At 42.3% G+C, this 25638-nt stretch overlaps 1 protein-coding gene across 1 annotated transcript in view; it reads right to left on the bottom strand.

The window, feature by feature from the left end:
* Positions 1 to 133: 133 nt before the first annotated feature.
* LOC104268599 (poly(rC)-binding protein 3-like) overlaps positions 134 to 25638 on the bottom strand; it is a 45300-nt gene continuing 19795 nt past the window's right edge. Inside the window, exons 5-12 of the mRNA XM_009871172.1 lie at positions 23577 to 23708; positions 19690 to 19818; positions 16647 to 16790; positions 12331 to 12372; positions 11764 to 11839; positions 9870 to 9922; positions 1564 to 1733; positions 134 to 291 (exon numbers count right to left, since the gene is read on the bottom strand). Of these exons, the coding sequence (XP_009869474.1) occupies positions 195 to 291; positions 1564 to 1733; positions 9870 to 9922; positions 11764 to 11839; positions 12331 to 12372; positions 16647 to 16790; positions 19690 to 19818; positions 23577 to 23708 (843 nt within the window). The 3' untranslated portion in view covers positions 134 to 194. The remainder of the gene's footprint in view (positions 292 to 1563; positions 1734 to 9869; positions 9923 to 11763; positions 11840 to 12330; positions 12373 to 16646; positions 16791 to 19689; positions 19819 to 23576; positions 23709 to 25638) is intronic.

The raw sequence follows: 25638 nt of genomic DNA, 5'->3' as shown, positions 1-25638 counted from the left end.
TATATATATATCCCATTCCATCAAAAGAATCATTAAACAGTAATAAACAGAAATGTGAGAGTTCATAGGCTTTTCTGAAATGAGTCAAACAGAGGTTTGTTCACTAGAGTTTCTGTCTGGTGAGCAGCTCACTGCAACGCCATTAATAAGTGCATTATTTTATTTGCATGCTTTAGCTGTCTTGAAGATCTTTCTTAAATTGTTATCTTCTGAGATCCAGATGCATGCCATATGGTGTTTGTGCAACTAAAAATGAAGGGGTCTATTCTCGTCTCGATGTGTGGGGAATCCCTGAACACCAAGAGAAGAACATATCCTTAAGGGTTAAAGGAGGGAACACATTTTTATTTGATTACAGGGCTTACGGAAGTGACTTATATTTGCTACAAAGACTATAAATCAAAAGAGCTGTAGGCTGTTTTAGGATTCTGGAAATGGCTCATCTTAGGCTTCATGATGCCACCCCCTTGATGTATCTTTCGCTAGGAAACTACTTTCAGTCTGAACTAGAAAAAGTAATATTTTTGCTTGCTGTAACACAGAGCTGGGAAAACATCCTTCTCCTCCATTAAGACATTTACAGTGGTTTGCAGTGTTGCACTGCAGAACGGGGCTGGAGAGGAGGTTGGACCGTAGGAAGCCATAGACCTGCTACAACTACAGCCCCCTCCCCCATATAAACCACATACTTGCTACTACCTTAACAGCAAACATAGTTAAACACCAAGCTTGGTTCATATCACAGGATTTTGGGGGGGTAAAAGGCAAAAAAACCACCCACAAAACGAATACAGAGATACTCCCCCTCCCAACAATATATTGCCTTGGTCCACTGTTTACAAGTAGAGCTATGAGACAGCACTATATCCATCACACTTTCTTCTTGGGATAATTGCAAGTTAAGGTGGTATCAATTTTAATATTTTTCTAAATAATCGTATCAAAACTGAGAGACACTTAAGCCGTCACAATGGCTTAGCTAAACAGCCAGTGCTCTCATTAATTCTGGCACCAAGAAGCAGAGATGCAGATAGTCTCGCCCCGTCTCATTAGGGAATGCTTTTTACAAATTTGTGATGCTGTCTCTGAAAAAATAAATCCCATGCCTTTTTAGCAACCAAATGTCAGTTCAATATCAACTCTGAGTGGCAATTTCCAGCTAGTAAATTAAATCTGTTTTGCAATTTGTTTCACTGTATTTGCCATTTAGGACAGTAAAATGGGTCTGTAAAAAGTATTTTCTTCTAAAGAATTTATGATTGTCATTTCATTTAATTTATCCGCCTATATTTTAGGTGAACACTAATGTGAATATTCAGATTTTTCAGCTTTTGTCATTCAACATGCGCCTGGAATTGCACCAGATTAAGCTCCTTTCCATATAAACCAACAGCAAACACAGGTTCTAATGATACAGGCTTTACAAATCATTAGGAATTAATAATAATACTATGCAAAAAGGACACTGCAAAGCAACTTTTTGCATCTATCCAGGACAGACATTTGCTGGAGAGCAGACAGAGCAATCTCGCAGAAGCATTATCACTTACAAAGCGAACTTACCTTGCATTAATGAGGTACTGTGCTAAGCTGATGTTTGCAGGGGATCCTGTGATTGTAACTTGTCGTTCTGCGGAGCCTTCTGTGGCATTAGCAATCTTGATCTGCGCTCCTGACATCTGCCTGATTTCATTTATCTTACTGCCTTGTCTGCCAATAATGCAGCCTATTAACTGGAGCGGGACAAAGACTGAGATTAGTGCCACAGACACAAGCAAAAACCACTTAACTGCAATTTGTAGCATTGCTAAAAACACTGTTATGGAAAGCTCAATATCAAAACAAAAGATTTTTGCTGTGCTGTTCGGAAGGAGTAACTAGCGCAGTCTATTGGCTCTAATGTCTCTAACTCAAGTTTCGTTGTTACGTGGTTATCAACTCAGTATCAGATTATTTCACCGCCTTCCGTGGCAGAAAACGACAGCATGCCGTGGTGCTGATAAACACCAAACACAGCCCAGCCTGGCTTACCAGGGGCAGCAGCAAGCCAAGAACAGCAGCTGGAAGTTGGGCTGAACCCTCACAGCTGCCGCCACGGGCTCTGCGCCGTTCCAGTGTGCTGCGAGTCCTAGACCTCCCTGGGGACACGTGTCCCCACTTAGCCAGGTAGTGCACTATTAAAGTCAGTGGGATTTACAGGTCTGTAATCAGGGGCAGAAGAGGCACAGGAAAAGACCAAAACGTGCCTACTTTTTTTCACAGAAACTTACCAAACCTCATTATTTCTTGAATAAAACTCAGCCTGGGGAGGTGCTGTGTGTCCCCCTAGATCCCCTGCATTAGGTAAAACTGCATTGGTGGTATTTTCAGTTAACAGTGTTTTCAGTGCTCCTGGTGGAGTCCCAAGCTTTTGGAAGCTGTGTGCCAGACCTCGAGAAAGTGTTGGGCAGCGCAGGCCTCAGCTGCAGCCAGGGTAAGGCAGGGGTGGCTGTGCTAGGGTGTTGCTCCTCCAGCACAGGGAGCTCCCAAGAGCAAGTGGGCACCAAGCTGAGGCTGAGATTTTTTTGGCTTCTCTTGGGGTGAGGTGGGGGACTTCTGTTTTGTATAAAGTAAGGATGGGTGCTGAGAAGCTCAGCAATGGTCAGATGGGTAGAAAAATGTGAACTTCGTTCTACAGGTCTGCTGACGCTGGGATGATGTTGCCAGTTTGGCAGAAGAATGTGTCAAGATGCAGAGACTGCCTCCACCTCCCACCTTTTGCGCTGCACCAGGCCCTGACATGTTACCCATTCTGTGGTTCTTGGAGTATCTTGCCAGAAATAGGTTCACATTATCCAGGTGTTTCATCAAAAGCAAAACCCTCCTGCAACGGATCCTTGCTTGCTGCTCAGAGACAAGCAGAAAGCCAAAGCGGGTGCTCAGGTAGCCACAACAGAGATCAAAGAGCGACCATGACGGTTTCAGGAAACGCACACAAGATTTCCCTCCTCTTCAAACAGGAGGGCCTCGATTTGCTCCCTGTCCTCATCCCATGGACCTGACTCGATGAGTGACTGCACATGCCAGTGCAGAGGACCGATGTGAGCTTCACTGGGAAGCCTCTGGCCTGTCTTGGGTGTGCACGGATATGCTTGCATAAGCTGGCTGTCAGCAGCACGGGGATCCATCCCTAAGCACCCTCTTCCTACACCTCAGTCTCACTGGCCTCCACAGGCCACAGATAGTGGAGGTAAAGCAGGGGAGAAGAGTGACCAGAGCACAGGTGGAGAAGGCATTTGCTGCGTCACTCGGGAGGCTGACAATTGTATGTGCTGAGGCTCCTTCAACAAGGCTTATAACCTAGGTGGGTCAGAACAAGGAATTAGCAATTTCCTAGCTGACTTTGAGTTATGTAGGAAGGATTCAGTCCAGACTGGTCAAGGATATTGATGATGCAGCCATCTGAAGACAGGTTCTGAAGCTCTCTGAGTCATCCATTGTTGCTGTGACAACAGGCTGCTTGAACATGCTCTGCAAGCCACGATAGGACTTGCAGCTCATGTGGAATATGCTTTTCCATTGCAATGCAAGAAGGGCAGTAGTGGTAGGGTGCTCGGTCTCTCTGGAGTGCCTTTCCCTTTACATATTCCTTATGCTGAAATGTGTGCAGTAGCTGAACATTCAAGAGCTGATAGATTCTGGAAGAGGTTCAAGATACTGGTTTTCAGCTACATAGCTTTGATCAGTCAGGCCATGGGCATTTGCTTTTGTATAGAAGCACCTGCCCTGCTGTGCTTTGAGATGAACTTGCATCCAAACACGTATCTCGTTTCGAATGACTTGGAAAAGTCATCATCAGCTGTCCACCCGTCATTCTGTAGCTGGCTTTGTCCCATGATTTGGCAGGCTATGTGTAATTCAGTCTCACATAAGTCCCTCACCACAAAAGCAAATTTCCCCAGACTTTGAAATTTGCTACTTCACATGCAGTGCCATGTGTTCCACAGACATGGGTTCATGGCATTTCAGAGCTCAGTAGACAGAATTAAAAAATGTGGAGGACAGTAAATATACAGCCATTTTTAAGGGCTTCAGGTGCTGCATTATTTCTGATGCTCACCTGCTTGCTGAACATATAGTGAGTGTTATTCTCACTTACGGAACACATCAGGAAGAAATTCTCCAGAAAACAAGCTGGCCCATGTGAGAGAGGAGCCAAATGTAATATAGACTATACCAAGCCTACTATGCACTATAGAAATAACACTTATACTATGAATATATAAAATATATACAATATACATATATGTACATACAAACAACACACATATATATGTATGCATATGCATATATATTTTAACTCAAGACTTGTGTGGAACAGCTTAGGATGAGATGTTCACCTAGCCCAGCAGACTATCTCTGACTGCGGCAGTACACACTTATTAAAAAAACGGATAAGAACAGTGTGAATTATAAAACAAAGTTTCCACTGATATCCCAAATTCCCACCTAACAGACTACCTGAGCAGCAGCTGGCATCTCTGCATTTATGTTCAATAGTCCATAAGTCCAACAACCTTTTTAGACTCATTTCTCCTTCTGCTGCCCAAGAAGGGCCATAGCAGTGACCCACAGAACTTGCTTGTGTTGTATCACCATTGGTCTACCACGCACCTCAAAATTTCAGCCGATGTCCCCTTCTTGGACAGTGAGCACCAGGGAAAACCTATTCCCTGTTCACCTACACCACTTCTCATCTGTCTTCCCCTCCCTCTGTGTGCCTCATTTCTCCTCATGCCAAAAAACCACCTCTAAAATATGGATTCTGGTTTTTTGCCTTCTCCTGGTTTTACTTTGTCCTTCAGTAATTTCTTCTGGTACCAGTGTACAGAGGACTGAATCAGGAGTCTGGACTCTTAAAGGCCAGGACTGGAAGATCTACTCCTCACCCCAAACTCTTGCTGCTGACAGTTTCTCCCAATATGCTGTGCCATCTTGGTTAAGGTCCATCTCTTCCATTTTCTTTTTTCTTCCCCTTAATGCTAAATATAGATGCTAAATATGTGTATTTTTTTTCCCCATAATGCTAAAGTCACTGTCAGAGCCTAATAACAACAGATCTCCGCTTGGTATCTCCTACAGGTTGTGCCTCTCACTGCATTACTTCTGTGCAGCACTGGGAGTAATCAGACTTTTAGGTTTTTTTGCTCTACTATCCAGTGCTCAGAGTATTGCTCATCACAGGCAGTGGCATGGAGCCCACTTTTTTAAAAATACAGTAAAAAAAAATCAGATTCCTTTCTTATGATGAATGTATGGAAAATGGATTATAATGAAAGTATGGAATGTATTATGATGAATGAATTGTAAAAAGGGCCAAGGAAGTAGCCTCTACAACCTGAGCAGCTGACCATACCTGTGCATGGTACCTTTCCATAAAGGTACAAGCTGTCTTAGTTCCAGAGATGGGGTTTTCCTTTAACTTGTTTTTTGTTGTTTTTTTTTCTTTTAGTTAGAAATGCTGGGGCAGAATACTCTATAGGGAGAAATAATCTCCTGAGGTACAATTACAGTTCTTTACAGACTTACTGCAGAGCCTGGAAAGAGATGCTTAAATACTCTGTGCCTCCTAAAACCCAGTAATAATAACAATCAGTGTTCCTCATCAGGATAATGCAAAATCTGGGCTATAATAATTTCACTGGTTTTGCAAGAAGGCATATAGAAAACTGAGAAAACATGTTCAGGAATGAGCCTTCTTATTACTTGCTTTGTAACCCAAATGACTCTGCAGGTTTCTGTGCATTTCAATTTATTGAAGGCCCAACATTGGTTCCCATCCTGTTGTTCCCTAAAGTGAGTTCTAGGGGAGAATTACTTTTAACACTAAATAGTGCCTTGTTCCACGAATGGTCTCATTTTGCTTCTAGTGGATATTAAGACTGCAGAATCCTTCTACAGCTTCTTCAGGTCATCTGGACACATCTACCTGAGGAATCAAATGCCATTTTCTTAGATTTAGGGGGGGGGCATAAATCAGGCTATGTGCAACCACATTAAAAACATTAAAACTTTTTTTTTTTATATATATAACACATCCCATTAAACATTGCTAATTGACAGAATCTGGTTAATTCTGTATTTTTGCTCTGGGCGTTATTTCTCTATTACTTGGGGGGCTCCTCAGCAGCGATAAGTTTACTGAGATTGAATCCACCAGGTTCCTTGCCTTGAGTAGAGGTACTTTGACTTACGCTACTGCAAGACTTTTTCCAGCATGACTTGTGTGGATTATTAAGTGTTCGCTGCTTTTCAACCATCTCACACACCTGGAAAGTTTCTGAGCTGAGGATGGACTTAGCCAGCAGCTTAGTTTTATAAGAATGTGGCACTTGTTCTCTGGACTTTTCTAGAAGACGGCTGTAGGGAAGGCCAAGTACACTTCTCCTGTAATGTGTAGGTGGACGGTGGCCTTGCTGAAAGTCACAGCTGAGGTTGGACACTGCCCTTATGTTCTCCTTACGGGCTTGTGCCGATGCTCCCCACCGCAGGCAACGGATTGGGGATCTGCAACCATGAGAGCTTGGCCCCCCCAGTGACCACTGGTGGAAGAGGCAGCACCACGTAGAACTTCTTGGAGCATCACGTGGAGCTGGTGCTGGATTTCACTGTGGGCTGCTCCAAGAGCATTTTGCACATGTGTGGCCCCCTCTGTTGTTTGCAGGAAAGTACTGGCTCCACGGGGAAATAAAGGCAGTTCTTCCATATGTCATTTCCAACTTGGATGGATTGACATTTCTATTTCTACAGAGTATTGATCAGATTTACAGCTTGCTTTAAAAGTTCTTGGTGTTTTCTAAGGGGGAAGCTGTTTTCCTGTTACTTGCCTCTGCCTGTCTCTCCCACGTATATGCAAAGGGTACATAATTTTTAATGAGATTTTTTATTATTGATTTATTAGTTTATTCTCAATGGGCATTTTGGGGGATTGGATCATGAAATCTTAAGACATCTGTTATCTGTGTCCAATCAGCTACACACAGGTATGCAATCCTTTCCATTCTCTTAAGGATCTGCCACTGATAACACCACTTTACTTTGGGATACACTTATATTACACTTATATACACTTATATTGTGTAACTTAAGGAGCAGCGGAAGGCCAGACAAGATCTCAGCAAGGAAAGGCAGGCATCCAAATGCCCCTATAAGAGGTTTAGAAGAGAAAAAGAAGTTACTAGAGAAGGATCAACATGAATCCTGAGAGGGACCTGGAGAAATGTCCTCTCTGTTCTCTTTTTGGAGATACCCAGAAGTTATGAGAAAACTTAAAAAGTCAAATCTTCTGAATTTGTTATTTACAGAGGAAGCTTCAGCTTTCAGCATGTGGAAAATAACTTTCTGTAAAACACATTTCTTTGTTCTCCAGTATCTGTTACTGAGCAACAACTTAGTTGCAATTATCAGCATACTGTATAAGAAGAAAGCAGTATGATGTTGTTACAGAAATTCTTAATAACAGAAAAAAACCCTGTCACTGCCTTAATGCCAGAGGGAGCATGGAAAATTTCTTTCAATATGAAGCTAATTGTTAATGGCTATTAATATCTACTTTCTGTAGAGCAGGCTAAAGTCTGAGCTACTTATTCTCTTTATATCTGATTTTGTGCCACCAGATTCTTACTGACTGGGGCTTCGGCTTTATATGCGTATAGTTATCTTGATTAAAAAAACCCACAAGTGTAGCACAGGTAGATATATACTGAAGTCTCTGCAAGGTGCAGAGCATGCAGGTATTTGGAAGTCTGATATTCTTTTGCACACACAAGCACACACAACAGACAGCACGGGGGATTCCTGGAGTCCGGGCAGGCAGGGCACTGGCCACGTGCAGCCTTGGGGCTGCACCACAGCCCCATGCCAGGACCTGCAGCTTCCTTCACCTTCAAGCAGATAAATAATGACCATGCTGCACCAGCTGCCTGCCTACCAAAACCAGGACCAGGAGATGCTTATCGGGAAAGCAAAGTCAAGTTACCCATGCAGGCTTTGCTGCCCTTGCCTCTCCTGCCCCAACCTCCCTCCGTGCCTGGCACCTGACGGATGGAGCACACTCAAAACACCGGTGCTGGCATCTCCTCGCCCGCCTCCCTTTTTTGCCCTGTGTGCCTCCATGTCCCCCACCTCCTCATTTTTTGGCACTGCAGTGGTGACGAGGCTGCAGGACACTCATACGCACCGTCACGCTGTGAGACCCCAGCGATGGTTCCCGCTTGCTGCTGCAGCCCGAGGACAGCCCGAACGCCGCGAGGGGATGTGCAGGGAAACTGCTTTTCCCCCTGCAAAGCTCCTAAGCAGCTCCTGACGCCCGACAATGGGCCATGAGAGCCCTTCCTCCCCTCTGCACCGGCACTGCACCCACCCACCCACAGAGGCACTTTAACACACACCTTGACCCACCACACCCACATCAAAACTCCATTTTGTGACCTTCAGAGCCTCTGCAGGCTGCTTCTAAGCCCAACCCCACTGTGGCCTTGCTTTTGCTCCTTCATCAACAACAGCAAGACATGCACTGAGTAGGCAGAAAAATCTTCTATTAGAAACAACAAGTGGATGCAAGTTTTTTTCAGAGGATAGTGCTGAGCTGCGGCATTTCATACCTCCTGAATGAAAACTGATTTCTTTTTTAAATTTTCTGTTGCACTACAGGACACAAGGACAACTTTCTCCCTCTCTTTCTCCACTATAAGCCCTGAAAGAAGTGAAGTTGGAAGAGTGAGCTTGGATTTATGTCACTGATGGTAACAACAACATCTGCCTGAAAGTGAGATTAAAAAACTTGCACTGTGAGGATAAATAGGGTGCTCCCATAAAATTCTCAACATATAACAAATTGGGCTGTAATGCAGGTACTCATAAATCATCTGGGGATCTTCTAAGTAACAGAAAGCTTACGAAATCACAAGAACTCACACCTTTACTTCTTTGTTAGTCTGGATATCTTTCTTACTGTAAATCATTGCCACTGAGTTTAATAGGGCTTACACAATTTTGTAAGTATTGCTTAAATAATATAATTGCTATCTGTGATCCCACTCATGCTTGAAGGCTTTTTTTAATGGAGGGGAAATCTTCTATTTTCCAAGTGATTCACTGGTAACAAAAACTAGAAAAAACCCTCCCAGTCTGCAATGAAAGTGAACAAATTGGGAAGGCATTTTTATATGACACGCAGCGTATCAGTTGGGCATTTGGAGTAGCTGATTTAAGATTCAGCACCACATTGCTCATGGAGATTGGGTCTGTCGAACACAGCTGGTCCAGAGCTGCTGGAACAGGAACGTCTATTGCCCTTGATTTTTGGCTCAACTCTTATAATGCACATTTACATAACATAAGCAGCTTTTTTTGTTCAGGGAAAACGCTGCCTCGTGGAAGAGCAGGGTGCAGCAGAGGCTGGCACTGCACAAGCTGTTGCGGTACAAGCTCTCCAGCCCAACATGCAGCACATGGGGCTGCACGTTTTTCCACTCATTCTAGCCCTTCCGCTGAGACCGCCCATGCTGGTGTCCCCAGGAGATGAATTTCAATAACTCGTCTGCTGTAAGCAGCTGGCACCCAGGCTTTAACGAAGCCGGTGAAGCATCGTGGCACCGGCCTGCAACTAAATCAGCATCGCTGGAGACCTGTCGTGAGAGGGGATGGCCACTTCTGCTGCTTCTGCCCAGCGTTTTGCTAACCTGTGATGCCCCCTCCCCAAGAGACCAAAGGCTGTGCAGCGTACTCTAGGGACCAGTGTTCATGAATCAGCAAAAGCTGAGAGGTTTCCCCTGGGGTGGCAGAGGAGCGAGAGAAGAGAAAGCGATACTGACTATTGGTCCACTTACATCATTGGGAATAGTAAGTTCATGGGAACTGGTTGGAGTAGTGGCATCCAGTCCTATTCAGGGGACAGAGGGAAAATGTTACGCCAGTTGTTTGCAGGAAGGGCAAGACACAACAAATGATACTTCAAAGAAGGAAACGTACAGAAAGAAGGAAAAAAACCAACCAAAAACCAAAGAGAAGAGCAAATAAAAATAGAGACTTGCTAGTGAAACAGAAAAGAAAGCAAGAGATGCAAAACTCAGAGGGCTAGACCAATTTTAAATGAGTCTTGTTTTAATTAACCTTTAACCCACCAAAGCAACAAATGTCACGTGAGATTCCACAGGGACATAAAAAGCTTCTAGAAAATGAGGGTTTCCCCTAAACATAGTCTTTGAAGTTTGTTCTAAAAACATCAATTGAGAAATTAATGGATGGCTGAAATTCGACCTATCTACCAGGAGTTCTAGAATATGGAAAATGTGGAAGTCAAACAAACAATTGGCAGAACAAAATACATAGATTAAAAGAAAAAATAATACATCTATGAAAAAGAAAAATTAATAAATTAAGGATAAGGAAATTAACCTAGGAAAATTTGGAAATTATAGGTGGGATTAGTTGCTGAAGAAATATTGGGAAGGGTAATTTTTGAAGGGAGATGTACAAAATACTCTAAGCTGCATACATTTGTTTGTAAATTGGGTGGACAAAAGGAAAATGTTCAGGAAAAATGAAATTACTGCTCTAACACACAGTAACATTACAGAAACGTACATCTCACATATAACCAGGAAAAGGTTAAGGAGCAGCTTGTTAACGACAAGAATAAGGAAAATATAAAGCTAGGAAAGGCAGCTTAGTATCACTTGTAGATATTTTATCAAATACATCATGAAGAAACAAAAGTATATTTTGGAGGTCACGTCTCTCTCCTTTTTTCTTTTTTTGGTGTTTATTATTATTATTACTATTATTATTATTATTGGCAGTAGCATCTGTAACAACATGCCAAAAATACTAATTTCCAACTAGAATAGATGGAAAAGAAATACTCTCACAAAAGTGATTCACCTACATTTTAGCTACATTTACATTCAATCAAGAGTTGTGTATGCTTATTTTATATTGAATACAGAACATTCAAGTTGCTCATGGAATTTGATGTATGTGATAAAATGTTATTGGCCATAAAAAGCATGTACTAGTATATATGTAATTCTGTTTTATGAAGTTTTTAGATGCCAAGCATGTATGTAGTGAAGCACAGTCAAAGTGATTTATTGCACGGTTAGCTGACTTCTCACTCTGGAATGAAGAATTCAGCTTTAGTAAGTGGACCAGATTTGCAGTCCTTAACTAAATTTTCATTGCATTTTGTAGCTATATCTACAGATCTAGTAGGAAGCGAGGCACTTGTCTCAACAGTAACAATTACAGATGCTCTTAAGACATCTGGCTCTACAAGGAATTTGAGTTTCAGTGTGCCGTAATTTCTTTAATCAGTATTTCTGTAGCCTGATTACATCCTGTTTTCTTATGTTTTCTTCTTTGTGAACCATGTTACCAAACTGGAAATTTGACAAGATGCACGTCCGAGTACTTCACCCAGGACCAACTGGTACATACTGTGTGGCCCACAATAACTTTACAAGGACTGAACAAAAGAAACTCAGGGCTTTTAGCCAATGGCACAAATGAAGCGGTTTTGATTAATAAATGTAAGAAACAAAGCACGTTTTAGTAATGATGAAAGGAATTGCAACAGAGGTACGGGAGGGAAGAACAGAGATTAATGTGTGAAACAGAAGGATCGCTGGTCATTGACCACATTTATTATTAAAATGATGTAATGACCAAGGGAAACAAAGCTGTTAAGAAGAAGGACATCCCCAGGGGGTCATGGGTACGTACCAGGGAAACCAGGGGTGGTCTGCCCAAGGGGAGTAAAGGGGGGATGCTGCATAGCCAACTGGTGAAGCTTGGTCAACTGCAGGGCAGGATGGGAAATTAGAACTAACCAATCAAATGGAATTATTTCAGAGCAGAGAAACCATCTTACATGTTCTAAAACTGGATTAATTAAAATTATATTAAAAAAAAAGTTTAATCATTCATTCTAATCTACTGTAGAGGAAAAAAAACCAAACTGGTTATAAATGACATCTCTAATGTTATTACATGTAATGACTATTGTTAATATTAACTAATTACTGTAGAATTACATATTAAAAGAACTCAAATATATAACATGCAAAAAGACCAAGATAACTGTCATTTGTTCCTGGGCCATTGTACTTTCTAGCAATTATTACACAAGGTAAAAGATGCTCTGAGCTAACACTTGGCTATCCAGTGTGTTGTTCAGGAAAGGTGTCCTTAGGCCGTGTCTTTATTGTGAAATGTAGAAAGCAAATGTTGCCCAGAACAAATAAGAGGGAGAGGAAGAAAAAGGGAGTAATTTACATGCGCTGGACTCACGTCTGGATGAGGGATGGCGTACTGCCCCTGAATCGTGAACGCCTGAAAACAACAAGCACAGTTATGACATGGGTCAGTCAGGTGGGACAAGCAGTGCTCCTGTTCTCATCTGAGAGCCCCTCCTGGCTCCCCAGGCACATGCCACCCACATGGCTTTCAACACTGGGTGAAGTTTAATTGTCTTGTGCTGCTTGATAACATTTGGCACCATACAGAAGGGTGTCTGTCGGGCTGCCCGTGCAAGCAGGGCACACCAAGTGCTGCTTCCTGAGCTCTGATGACCATGGTCCTCAGGACCTCTCTTTAGTCCAGCTCTGCCTGCCGGGAGCAGATGTGGGGACACTGTGGGGCTTGAGGAGCATGAGGGGCAGCCCCTTCTCCTCCCCACTGCCCCATCCTTCCCGTGCCACTGAGCAGCAGGAGGAGCAGCGAGGATGGGGCAGACCCACCTGGGGGATGCCCTGACATCCAGCTCCTGACCGTCCAGACAGAGACCCCCACCTTCTACAAGAAGGCAAATAACTCCCCTCCAAATCCAGCCTCTCTGCACCACAAGAGCAGTGCAAAGGGTACAGTTTACTGCATTGCTTCTGGTAGCCCAGGGGTGAGGTGGAGCAGGCAAAGAAAAGGCACATGAGGGCGGAGAGATACCATGACATGCCCAGCAGCAGTTAGCACGGCCCTTTGTCTCTCCTCCTGGCTCTGTTCCACTCTCTGTAATGGCCCACAAAGAAGAAACTATGGAGAGTTTATAATTTCCTATTATATCCTGTAGAGCTTTTCTGAAAGGAACGACACATCAGAAAAATTTTAATGTGCTTGTGCTTAGACAGGCAGGAAAGCAGAAGGACAAATTATAATGTATAAATATTTGTAGTGGGAGAGCTATAAACAGGGACAGAGCTGATTAGCTTAGTTTGCAAAAACGCTTATTTGACAAAAGGCCTCTTAGAAAGTAATGAATCCTCTGCAAATGATAAAACAATTCATTTAATGGAGTTCTGATAGTAAAACCTTTAATGCCTCAACTGCTTGATGCACATTTCCGCAGCAGAATTTCCCTTCTGGAGAAGAAACATTTCATTGACTTTTAAAATTAATTATAAAACAAGGCTGCAATCTGGCAAACATTAAGCAGTTTTCAGGCAGAAATGTATGCCACTGGCCTCAGTGGGATGCTCGTGGGCAAACACACTCACATGCATCTATGGGGGACCGACAATACTGATGGTTTATAAATGACGAGAATGGGTTCCAGGCCACCAAAACAGATGATCACTGCTGTCAGTGGGTCTTAAGCAAGCACGTATTCAAGCAAGCAAAGCATGTGTTTAAGTGTTTTACCAAATGAGGACAACCTTAGGGAGATGTTATGGTGTTTTGCTGAGCAGGGGCTCTGAGTATAGCCCAGCACTGGAGCAGTCTCAGGGAGGTTATAGCTGGAAAAGGTGCTGGGCAGGGTCTTGGGTCTGTAAGCAAACAGTGGGTTTGAAAACCAAGCTTTGGCCTCTGGGCCTCTGGGCCTCTGTGCTGGATCACAAGTATCCTTTCTGATCTTCTCTTTACTGCAAACCCATCCGACAGAACGTATTTTACGTGAGTGCTTCCCAAGCAGTGGAAGCAAACCAGTAAGAAATCACAGTGAAAAAAAATCAGCCACAAACGTAACAGAAGTCACCTCTTTCCTCATCACTCCGCTCTCTCATACCTGCATGCATGAGGAAGGCAAAAAATGGAGAAACAGTAAATGTATGAACATTCATATCTCAGACTAGCTTTTATTCCATTGTCAATAAAAAACTATCAAAGCCACACGGACAAGATGGGTCTTGAATTCTCTTTCCCAATTGGAAAAAAAGAAAAAAGAAGAAAAGACTCTTCTTAGGCTCCCAAAAAGTCATTTGATTGATGAAGGTTGAGAAAAACTATATTTGACTTCTTTGCCCCTTGACAGAGGAGCAGGGCCCTCCTGTGGCTGAGGCACACTAAATACAAGCCTGGCAGAGGCCACTGAGACACCAGTACTGTAACATTTCACTGAAGACATGAGCTATGAGTCTGTTTCCATCAAAGTCAAGGGCAACATTCCTACTGACATAAGGAACATCAGCAATGAACTGGTCTACAAATCTTCCTCGATTTATACCATAAAACTGCTATGAGACATAAAGCAAGGGTGCACCCTGTGAGCACCCATCTAAACAGCAATGCTGCACAGTGGGTAAAAATTTCCAAGTTGTCCTCATCAGGCAGGAGTGCTGGATTTATTACTTTTTTTAACCACTGCATGTGCATATTGGTAAGAGGCAGAGCAGGGCAGTGTTCAGCTTCCTTTCGGTTCTGCCATGCAATATGGTATCGAAGAAGCACAAGAGAATTAAAAGCAATACTTAAAGCAGAAGAATCCCAACTTACTTACAGAAAACTAGAAATTTAATTTTGCTACTCTTATGTGATAGGCAAGCATTAAACAAACAAAAACACTTCCAAGATAGCCATGATGTAATTTAGAATGGAAAACTAACTTCTGATAGCATAGACAAAAGGTTGGATGGAGTAAATACTGCTGATAAAATTTTATTTTCAGTATTAATTTCCACTTGTGAAGCCTAGTTAAAGTGTCTTTCCATACTGACACCCAAGCACACCTTTAGCATTTTCTTAAAAGGTCTGCTTAGTCAGAGCACACAATAACTCAAAGTACACAGGAAGTTTTTGTCTCTGACACTGTTTTCTCATCGACAACATGACATTAGAAAAGAGAGAACACTTTTTAAATTGATAAAACTGAAGGCGACAAGAGCTATTAGATCTTAAAATAGAACACTGTCAATTATTTCTACAAACTGCTCAGAGCACTCTAGCAAACAGTTTCAGTGCTTTTAAGTAATCATATACAGAGACAGTCTTTGAAGGTAGCGGCAATTACAATACTGGTAACATGGGCTACTACATATATACACACAGATTTCTTAAAGGAAAGCACTGCAGTGTAAACATACATATATGGAGTAAAGTATTCTGAACTTTGAATCACAGACCAAATTTCTGGCAAGTAATTTTAAATTTCAATTCAACTTTGGTTGGTAAGGAAGCAGATTTCTTATTCTGAAGACAACTAAGTGATAGGCATGAGCAGAAGGAACTGAAAGCTACTACATCCAGATTATGAAAATCTGGATAGACATCACAATATATTATTATAGAGTAGAAGGTAAAACTCAGACAAAAATTCAGAGAAAGTCCATTCCAAAGGCCTCTCAGAAGCAATGGTGTTTTGGCATATGCTTAAGATGTGAAGGAGCTTCTTTACAATCAGAAAAATTGGGGTGGTGTGTGTTGTCATACCATCAACAATACCAGCAGCACCTTGTGCCCTCCGCCCCACCAGAAACCCCACGTCTGGTGCGTCAGAGCAAATTCCCTCCCTGTCTCAGGGGTGCGTTGCAGACCCATTTCAGAGCATTATCGAAAAGACAAAGAAGAGCCATATTGCATACAAGGTTTTAAAGTCATAAAAGAATGAGTTGCCAAGGGAGGTGGTGGAGTCACCATCCCTGGACGTGTTTAAAAACTGTCTGGATGTGGCACTTCAGGAGATGGTTTAGTGTTAGGGTGGTGTAGGGCTGTAGGTTGGACTTGATGATTTTAAGGTCCTTTCCAACCTTGGTGTTCTTATGATTTTTTTTCTATGATTCTAAGAACCCTGACTAATACAGCCTGAGATGAAGTGAGAATTGTCAAAACTTCACTATTTAAAAAAGAAACGGGAACTCCGTTCTTGTGTTATCAAACAGGCTGCTGCACGCCATGGTTGGGAAGTTCTACGCCTGCATGTACATAGCTCCTGCAACCTCAGAACCCCACTGATACTTGCTCCTGAGGGACTATAAGCAGAAGAAATTACACGTGCAAAGTATGCTATTTGGTCCCAAATAATATGAAAACTATGAGAGAAAAACTATCTCTTTCATGAGCAGAGACATCCTGCTGCTTCATCATCTCTGAAAATGGACAAAACTGCTTATACTCCTAATGGAGCTGCACGTTAAGAGTGAAGAAAAACCCAGTCCCTACAATTAGCAGTTTTGTCCCACTTAGGGAGCAACTGATTTGGACACCTCCCAATTCACATAAGGGCAAACTTCTCATAATTGCAGAAGTTAATTTTAAATCTTGGTAAAACACCAGTCACCACAATTTTGCGTCAAGTTTGCAATGCAGTGTTCTCCTTTCCTGCGAAGTGTAAGCACACAGAGTAGACAAAGCACATCAATACTATACCAGGCAAAAAAGAGTAAAAGTTGAAAACTAACAGGCGCTGGCTGAGGTTGGGCCAAGACGGTGTGGTTTCCAGCTGAAGCCAAAATGGTGTCTGCTCTTACCTGGCCACCTGCAAAAATGATAGGTGCAGAGGCAGGTTTGGGACGGTAGGGGATGGTGGCACCTTTAGGTGGGGACTGCAGACAAAAACACAAAGCAATCAAAATGGAGAATGAAGCAGAGCTCATACTGAAAAAATTACCGGTTATCTTGGTCACTTCAGACAACAAGGCATGCAGCTAACCCAACCCAGTCCAGCCGAGCTCACCCTGCCCTCCACCCCACCAGCCCAAAAACAAACCAGAGGCCCATTGCTTGGGCTTCAAGGGGAAGAGCCAAGGTCCCAATTGCACAGCTGAAACAGGCAGTGCTGGCACCTAAGGCTTCATTACTGCCATTGTTGGAGGAAGCTATGAAGCTTCATTAAGCTCGTCAAGGCATTTCAGGAAACACGGGCACAACTTTGAAATTTGTCAATGTTTTGGAAGAGTTCTGCCTGTGCTCTCATTTCGTTAACATACAGCACATCTCCCTCTTATCAATCTTTCCTGCACTGCTACACATCAAGGTTTCTCGTTTTACCAACTGAATTAAGTCAGCTGTTCAACTGCAAGTGATCAGCCTGATCCTGCCTTTTGTCTGACCCCAGCTAGAAGGTTGGAGAAAAGCCCTCCCAGCTTCAGCCGGAGCAGCCTTACATGCATTACAAAATGCATGAAAAGGGAGGTTGCTCCCTGCAGCATGAGGCAAGGACCCAAACAGGAAACTCCTGACAGAGGCTAATTTTGTCCTCACAAATAAAGCAGGAGCATGTGTCTGTAAGAAAGACTTCTAGCTGTCTGTGCAACATCTACCAGAACAGTGCCCTGATTGCCGTGCATTAACCACAACTAAAGAAGGTAACAAGGATATCACTTCCATTAATTAATATCATTCAGTTGGCTATTTTACATCAACAAAAGCGTTTGTTGCCAAGTTAAATTTATACTGCAAATTAGAACACATTCCTTTTCTTAAACATTTGAAGCAGCAAGCTGCAGTGTCGTCTTAGTTCTGTTTGCAATTTGCCTCACGCTAAAATTAGGTACTTCTTATGACAAAATTGGCTATCCAAAAGTGGTTTTACCTGTGGGAAAATAGGGCTGCATCTCTCTGATATTGAGAAGTGCCTTCTCTCATCTTCTTTAGCAAATAACTATTTACTCTGTGAATGTCACACGGACAATAGACTACACTCTACATTCACCAAGCTGATAACTATTGCCATCACGTACTCCATCGCTAACAAACTAAGGTTATATTTTAATATTATCTTTTTGTTCTCTTGCTTTTTTATAAAGAAATTCCTTCCTCACAGTAGCCCAGCAAAAACTGAAGCAAGAGGCACTTTTCCCCAGTAAAACACTGGAGATTTATTAGTTTTGATGCTTTTATTTGCATTAAGCTGTATGACATTTTGATGCAAAGGCTGTATGTCATTTTGATGCATTGCATACTTCTGAACAGCCAATAGCCATGGTGCCGTCTCAGACACTCCACTGTTTCACCCCTCTTTAAAGAATAGGAGAACAGCAGGGTGACAGAGATTATCATGAGACAGCCCTTCGATAGACTTAGGTGAAAAAACAAACCAAACCAAAAAAACACAGAAAATTTCACAACAGAAAATTTAACAAAAGCAGACATGTTTTATGTTCCTTGTGAAAAGTCATGGTTACCAGCTCAAAATATTTAATTTTGATTTGTTGCAATATTTTTTTTCCAAACTTCTATTCAACCTAATCAGCTGAGACAAGTACTTGCATGAAATCATGGGCATTTTCAGCAAGGGTTAAAATGCATAGATATTTATATGAATTAATTTTTTATCATTTAATCTAAAAGCTAAAAAACTGCTGTGAAAATTAGACATGTGAGCCTTACACAATGACCTGTCCCTAACAAAGCTGAAAGTCCCAGCAAATCTAAACTTTGCTAGTCAGAGTTATTTCCATTTGAAACAAGACCTAGATGTTTTTCTACTCTATTCTGCATCAGAAGTAGATGCTTTTCCTTCAGAATGGGCTGCAGCTCCATGCTGGACCTGGTTTCTTGCTTGACAGCATCACGACAGTCCTGGTCTTTTGATTGCTCAACACTGCTGCGAGAGGCTCTCAAGCACCAGGAAGGACTCTGTCTAACAGAGTCTTCTTGAAAATCCCTGGCATGGGAAGGTCAGGTAGCAGCCCTGTGACTAACTTCCTAGATGAAACATCTATCATCTTGGATTGTTTTAGGAATTTTGTACTTGAGTTCTCCTGATACTTGGAACTACAGACATTGAAATGCCTCTCTCCAAAGACAGATCACTGGATGAAATGGTGCACAGAATCCTCCCTTCCTCCCTTTCCTTGTTTAATCTGTATTTTTGAAATTGAGCTCGACCTTTTTTCAGCTGCTTTTGAGCTACCTGTTTAGGGGCTGTGACACTGACAGAACCCCCATTTCCCAAGGCTATGGTGCGATTATTTTGTGAGGGATTTCCCTGCTGGTCTTCAGGGAGGTCAATCTTGAGAAGTTCAATTTTTGTGTCAGAGGTTCCTTGTGCTAAGCCAAAATCTACCAAGGCATACTCATAGTGTTACGATGGTGTAGGGCTGTAGGTTGGACTTGATGACCTTAGGGTCCTTTCCAGCCTTTATGATTCTATGATTCTTTTACCTGCCTGTTGTAGAGGAAGTTACTGGGCTTGATGTCACGGTGAAAAATACCCAAGTGATGAATGTACCTCAATGCTTTAAACAGATTAACCACGTATTGGCTCACTTCTTCAAAGGAAAGAGAATTCAAACTATCTAAGAAGGATTCATGTTCCAGATATGGCATAACAATAACCACGTGATCATTTTTCCTAAAGCAATATTTAACTCCCATAACGTCATCCTGTCCCCCTGCTACTGTGAGGCACTGAAGGGGGAACCCAGGGCAGTAGGAAAATTAATAATGTGTGTGAGCATCTCCCAAGCGAGAGGTGATAATTCCAGGCACTCAACTTACCTCTAGCATAACCACACATATTTGTTTCACGCACTGGATGATGGCGTCGGGAGTGCCCGATATAGTCACTGCACGCTCCGTCGAGTTCGGCAACATGTCCCCTGCCACCTGCACCTGGGCTCCTGTGGACTTGAGCAGAGACAGAGCAAAGGGAGTGTCACCACCGGGCAGGCAACGGCACCTCTCGAAAGCCAGCGATTCATTGGCACAATGGAGGGGATGCACCTCTCTGCCTTCTGTCTTTCCCTTGCTAGAAATCTGGTCAAGCGTGAACGTTAAACTTGTGCCCAGAGAAGGTAACTGGGGTCTGGCAGGACGTGGATTTGCCTGCTCAAGCCAATTTGCAAACACTCCTGTCCCAGGAAGATTAGTCCTCAGTAGCTATTAATGAATCAATCTGCGACCTGAATTTCAGGACAAGTCTTTTAACTCTTGAAGACAGACAGTTGCAACGCTGACTGAAAAAAAAAGAAAGAAAACATGAAATGAAGTACTTTCCAATAACAAAAAAAAAAGAGGAAAGGGAAAAATGCTAAAAACCGAAAAGGATCTACTAAACAGATTGCAGATAGTGGCTTTTTAATCCACTGCTAGCCAGCTTGTGGCTCTGGACAAAATTTGGGGCTGCCTTCTGCTCTGGAATATCTCAGGATGGTATAAAAGAACTTGTAAATTATAATCAGTGTTGATTAAATAGATGCACATCATCAACTTTCAGCTCGTTAATGAAACCAAGGAGGAAATGAGCTAGTTTTATTTTCTGTTTTTTTAAAATTTGGTATTGACAATAATGTATCTTAGTTAAACAAAAACCAAAATCAACCAAACAAAGAGAACAAAACAAAGAAGGAAGAAAAATATTCTGGCATTATTTCACAAATATCCTGGAAGATCTTTTCAGCCAATAGAGAAAAAACCCAGGCATTTCACAGTGAGTTAGCACTTTCATGACTATAGACAAAATCTATTCCTGACTGTTATTGTGATGGAATATTTTGGCCTTTAAAAAAAAGTATTTTCAGTAACCATTGACTTGATATCAGTCAGCAAGGAGTTAATCTATTTTCCTGATGGTTACATATGTAACCATATTATTCTTCTTTCCAGATTGATTAAATTATTGGTTGCATCTTCTGTTCACTAGTGCTTTTTACGGCCAGAATATCAACTCCTTTGTTCTATAATAGGCTTTGGAATTTTGCACTAATTTGCCCAATCAGGCATGCTTTTCTTTTCTTTCCTATTTTTTTCTTTTTTTTATAATTTTACCTTGAAAAAAGTACTGAAACCCTACACGTTGTTCCTGGGTACATGACTGAACACAAAAGACCACCCCCCATGCAATTGCTGCTCATCGTGTTATGTGAAGATGAAATTAGACATCTCAAGCTGAATGTTGCTTTTTTACTGTTTGATCGCATTTGCTGTGTAACATCCAGTTCTGGGCATCTGCACATCTAGCACAAACTACTCTACCAAATACAATAGTCACGTATGCATTTGCTTCCAGTGCCAATCTTGTTTATTCTTTGATTGTGGTCATATGTCAGCAACAAAAATGTGACTAATACTGTGTCCGTTACTCTTATACTTAAGAAAATGAGCAGTGTGACATCTCACTACATTAGCCTTATCACACCTATAAGGCAAAATGCTATCCTTTTGCTTCCTTGCACTAGACCAGAAAGTAATTGCTTCTGAAACTATGCTCACCAGAATAATTACTTCAGTCATTTAACATACACAGACCAATCTCACCTTCAAAAACCTATGTCGTAAAAGCATGCACTCAGTGCTCTGGATGAGGTTACCGAAAATAAAGTCCAAAGTACTGACAGCTGGAAAATCTAGAACTAAGCACTCACCAGCACCCAGTTCACACTCACGCCTGCTCCTATTTTAACACAACTAAAAAATCAGCTGGACTCCTGCTGCCTGATAGTTCTCCTGGACACCAAAGAGACCTGAAGAACCAAAAAAACCCCACGTCTCGTGGCTGAGGTTGCTTTGGACTGCGTGCTCTGAGAGGAGATCTGCCTGGCAAGGTTTTAGCCTGTTTTTTCCTGCTGCCTCGGAAAGCTCCTGGCTCACCTCGACACAAACGGCTGCAAACACGAACAGTCTGGTGGCCGCCTAGAAGGTGAGCCAAAATAGTCCTGTGCATAAGGCAAACCGAACTCCTGCCTCCCATGCAGGAAATGCACGTCGATACACAAATATCCTCCTCTACCTATAGAGAGGTGTCTGACAAAGGGTTTTTTTGGGGATTAGAGAAAACGAGAGGTGGTTTCCTATGACCTTATCATCTGCATCGATATAATGTTTTCTTGCCCCCAGTGTCATCAAGTGATTTCTACTACATCTCAAAAACTGGTTTGACAGTGAGGGCTACTGAGAGACATAGATCCAGGACTTTGATGAAAAATAAATTAAAAGCTTTCCAAGAAAAAACCCACTGATTTGCAATTGCCTTTTATTTGCAGGTCTCAATATGCGCAGAGATCCCCTTCAACTAGCAGGGCTCTGAATTGTTTTTCTGCAAGTTTACAGCAGACAACCTAGGCGTATTTCATGAACACAGTTTACAAAGCAAGAGGCACACGGAGGAACAACATCTTGTTTGCTTGACTACAAAAGCTCTGAAACAGCTTTTGGCAGCTCTGTCAGCTACTGGAAGCAGTACACGCTGCTTTTACTTCCCTGTATGTGAGCAGAAAAAAGACCCTTTCTGCAGCCGTCAAACCTGAAAGGTGAAAATAAGCCTGAGACAGTCAAATTGGAATTGAAATAATTTGGAAGAACTTGAAAGTCAACAGAAGGAGACCCTTAACTGTCCTTTATCATCACCTTTCCTTCCAAGGCTACTATAACATTACTAACTACAATATTTACAAAAATTTTGATCAAAGGATTTTCCACTCCTTTTTGACATTTGATTAAGTTCTCTTTGACAGAAAAATATCCACTAACTTTTTTTCACATTTGAAATGAAATGTAAATGCTTGCTGAAGCCTACTGTTTCGAATCTACCTATTAGATATGAAAAGGAAATTTCACTTTGGTAAAGCCTGTCAAAAGCTTCTATTTTGACACAGTCAAATGAAAAAGAAATGATCAGCATGTTATCTTGATATTCAACACCTCATCCCATGTTGGAATGAATACAGATTCAGAAGTACTGTCACCTTCTCCAGAATAAAATGCATTCTTCTGAAATGTCCTATTCAGATTTTCTCTACATAACTGAGCATGTACCTAATTTTCTTGTTTGACTGCTTACAAACACTGGACCCTTGGATTGGCATTTGCTATGTTGCTTCAGACATGCATGAAACAATTAAGACCGGCACCATATGATGATTTTTGCATTTCCTCATTGAAAGAAAAAGCGGCTGCTAGCACCGCACATTGACTGAATACCTGAGTTAGCAAAAGTCAATATGGGTTTGGAATACATGATTTGGAATACATGGTTTGCGATACATACTTGGGCCTTTTTCTGGCTGCAAGGGTGGTAGCTAATTTGGAAAAATATGCAACACTCCAGCTTGGGGTGACCTGAGCATTGTTGGGGAGGGGGCTGTGCCTGCAAGAGAAACTGGACAAGCCACTTCTGTCACTTAATTGTTGCTTTGCTAAATTGTCCATCAGAGGCTAATACGGGATAAAGCTATTTCTTTATCTCACACAGTCTCTAGCTTCAAGGAGAGGACATGGGTACAGCTGTTCTGGACCTCTGCTTCCCCCAGTTAGACTTTTCCAGGCTTTTCACTCGGCACAAGCTCATGTTCCTGCGATGAGCAAAGTGCAGCGGCTGATGATGACAGGGCACACTGCGGTAGGATGCTGAGCTAGCCAGTGTTCCCAGCAGACATCCCAAAACTTACCTCCCTGATTTCTTTGATTTTGGAACCTCCTTTTCCTATAAGGGATCCACACTGACTTGCTGGGACGACGAGCCGCAGTGTTACAGGCGGTTTGCTTGTCACCGTGCTGTTTGTCATGGAAGCATTTATGTCCTGTAATCACAACATCAGGAGGAATTAGCAGAGGGTTTGTCATTCCTGGTAAGCACTGAGGGGCTCAGAGCAAATGCCTGAGCTGTTTGTGGAGACCTGGGGAAGCGTGCAGCCAGCTGCAGGTTTGTTTCTGTTGGAGATAAAGCTGCCGCTCTGCCAGTGATACACCGTGAGCATGAACCACACAAGCAGCTTGTGCCAGAGGAAGTCTTTTGCTGTCTGACATTGCAGGCTTACACAATTTCTTGTCAGGTTTGATACAGAGAAAAAAGGTTAAAAAAGGGAATGACAAAGCATCTGTGTATAACCCGAAGCCGAGAAAATCAGTTTATTTTGATAAATATTGCTGCCGCACCCCCCAGTTTAATTTCTCTTTTGTAGCAGATCTGTAAGTATTTGTAGTGTTACATAATTTCTAAAATCTTTTCCATCACAGCTGTGAGTATAAACAGCTCAGTAGAACAGCAACTACCTCTATCCAGGTCATGTAACCTGTATCCATGTATCCCATTACCCAAGGAGACTACACTGTAGGTTTTTATGAGCATTTCAATATACTACTTGTCACAAGGTGCACAGTTTTTTAAATACATTTTCTTAATCCAAAATCTTGTAGGCAAGGCAAACCAATCTCTCTAATGTCTTCATCACAGAGGAAAAGATATCTTCCCACTGGTCAATGGGATGCTGCTGAGAGCACTTGGGATCATGAAACAAAGCCACAAGCTGTGTAGCGCTTGTCCAGCAACTCATGAGAATTTCCACGTGTTTCACTAATAGTAGCTGCGAGCTGAAATGGACCATCCACCTGTGAGGTGGCATAGCACAGTTATTACACCCTTCACAGAAATGCTACCCAAAAGATTAGGACAGGAGTGACAGAGAACATGGATTTCACATTCCTTTAACTCATTTACGATGCAATAAGAGTTCTAGGAGATAGAACTGACGTGTTTCCCTATATTCTTGCTTATCAAGAATACCACTTGTTAAACAAAAAAAGAAAAAAGTGCCTACACCATATGATCAGGACCCCAAACTAAAAATAATTTAAAAAATTCCTTTAAACAACCCTGCATGCCTTTCCAAACTACTGCAGGAGCCCCATGACACCAGCACTGATTCCTGCAGTACTTCTTCGTTTGTGATGGCAGCACTCTTCTGTCTAAGGAATGGTTCAGTGTGACCTTGCTTAGCTTAAAAGAGAAGAAAAAAAATCTTGAATGGAATGAGGCATTGCTGCACGCCACAAGACAGCTATCAAATTATTCCTCTGCCAGCCAGTAACTCACATTTTGTTTAGTGCCCATGTCAGTGAAAGATTGCAATCCAAAATAAAGCGACAGGGATAACGGAATTTTGGAGCACTCAGGTATGTGAAATAAAGTGCAAGTAATGCCAATTTTTCAGCTGGAAGATGTCATCTCACTATATCACATTTGTGACAGGCGGAGGCAAGCGATTATCCAGATATAGGTAAATAGCCCTCTTCAGCCACCCAGCACGACCCTGATAACGTCTCTCAGTGACGTAATCTTATGTGGCCTGGCCTCAAAGCGTTCATTGTCTTCAAAAGCACTTCACAAAAATTGGAAGCCACTATTCTCTTAGTTTCATAGAATCATTTTTAAAGAGCAAAATCTAAACATGCAGGTTCAGCATCATGGAGTGCATAAAAGGAGCCAGTCCAGCTTAAAAACACAATTAAAGACAAAAAGAGCAAAAAAAATCCCCTTCAGAACTGCAGGCTCCCAAGCAGGGCTGCTTGGAGGCTTTCTCACAGAACAGTCATCTTTCAAACTGGGAGATTTCTATTTCTTTAACCTCCAACTTTCTGTGGCATCGTATCTGTTTCCTCAGGGCTCTGGCAGACACTAGAGCCGGACCTCACACGGCTTTCTGCCCGCTTGCCTGGGCTGCTCCTCTGCCA

Source organism: Apaloderma vittatum, unplaced genomic scaffold (genome assembly GCF_000703405.1).
Source record: "Apaloderma vittatum isolate BGI_N311 unplaced genomic scaffold, ASM70340v1 scaffold1410, whole genome shotgun sequence".
Lineage (NCBI taxonomy): Eukaryota > Metazoa > Chordata > Aves > Trogoniformes > Trogonidae > Apaloderma > Apaloderma vittatum.
This window is presented reverse-complemented; position numbering and strand designations above follow the sequence as displayed.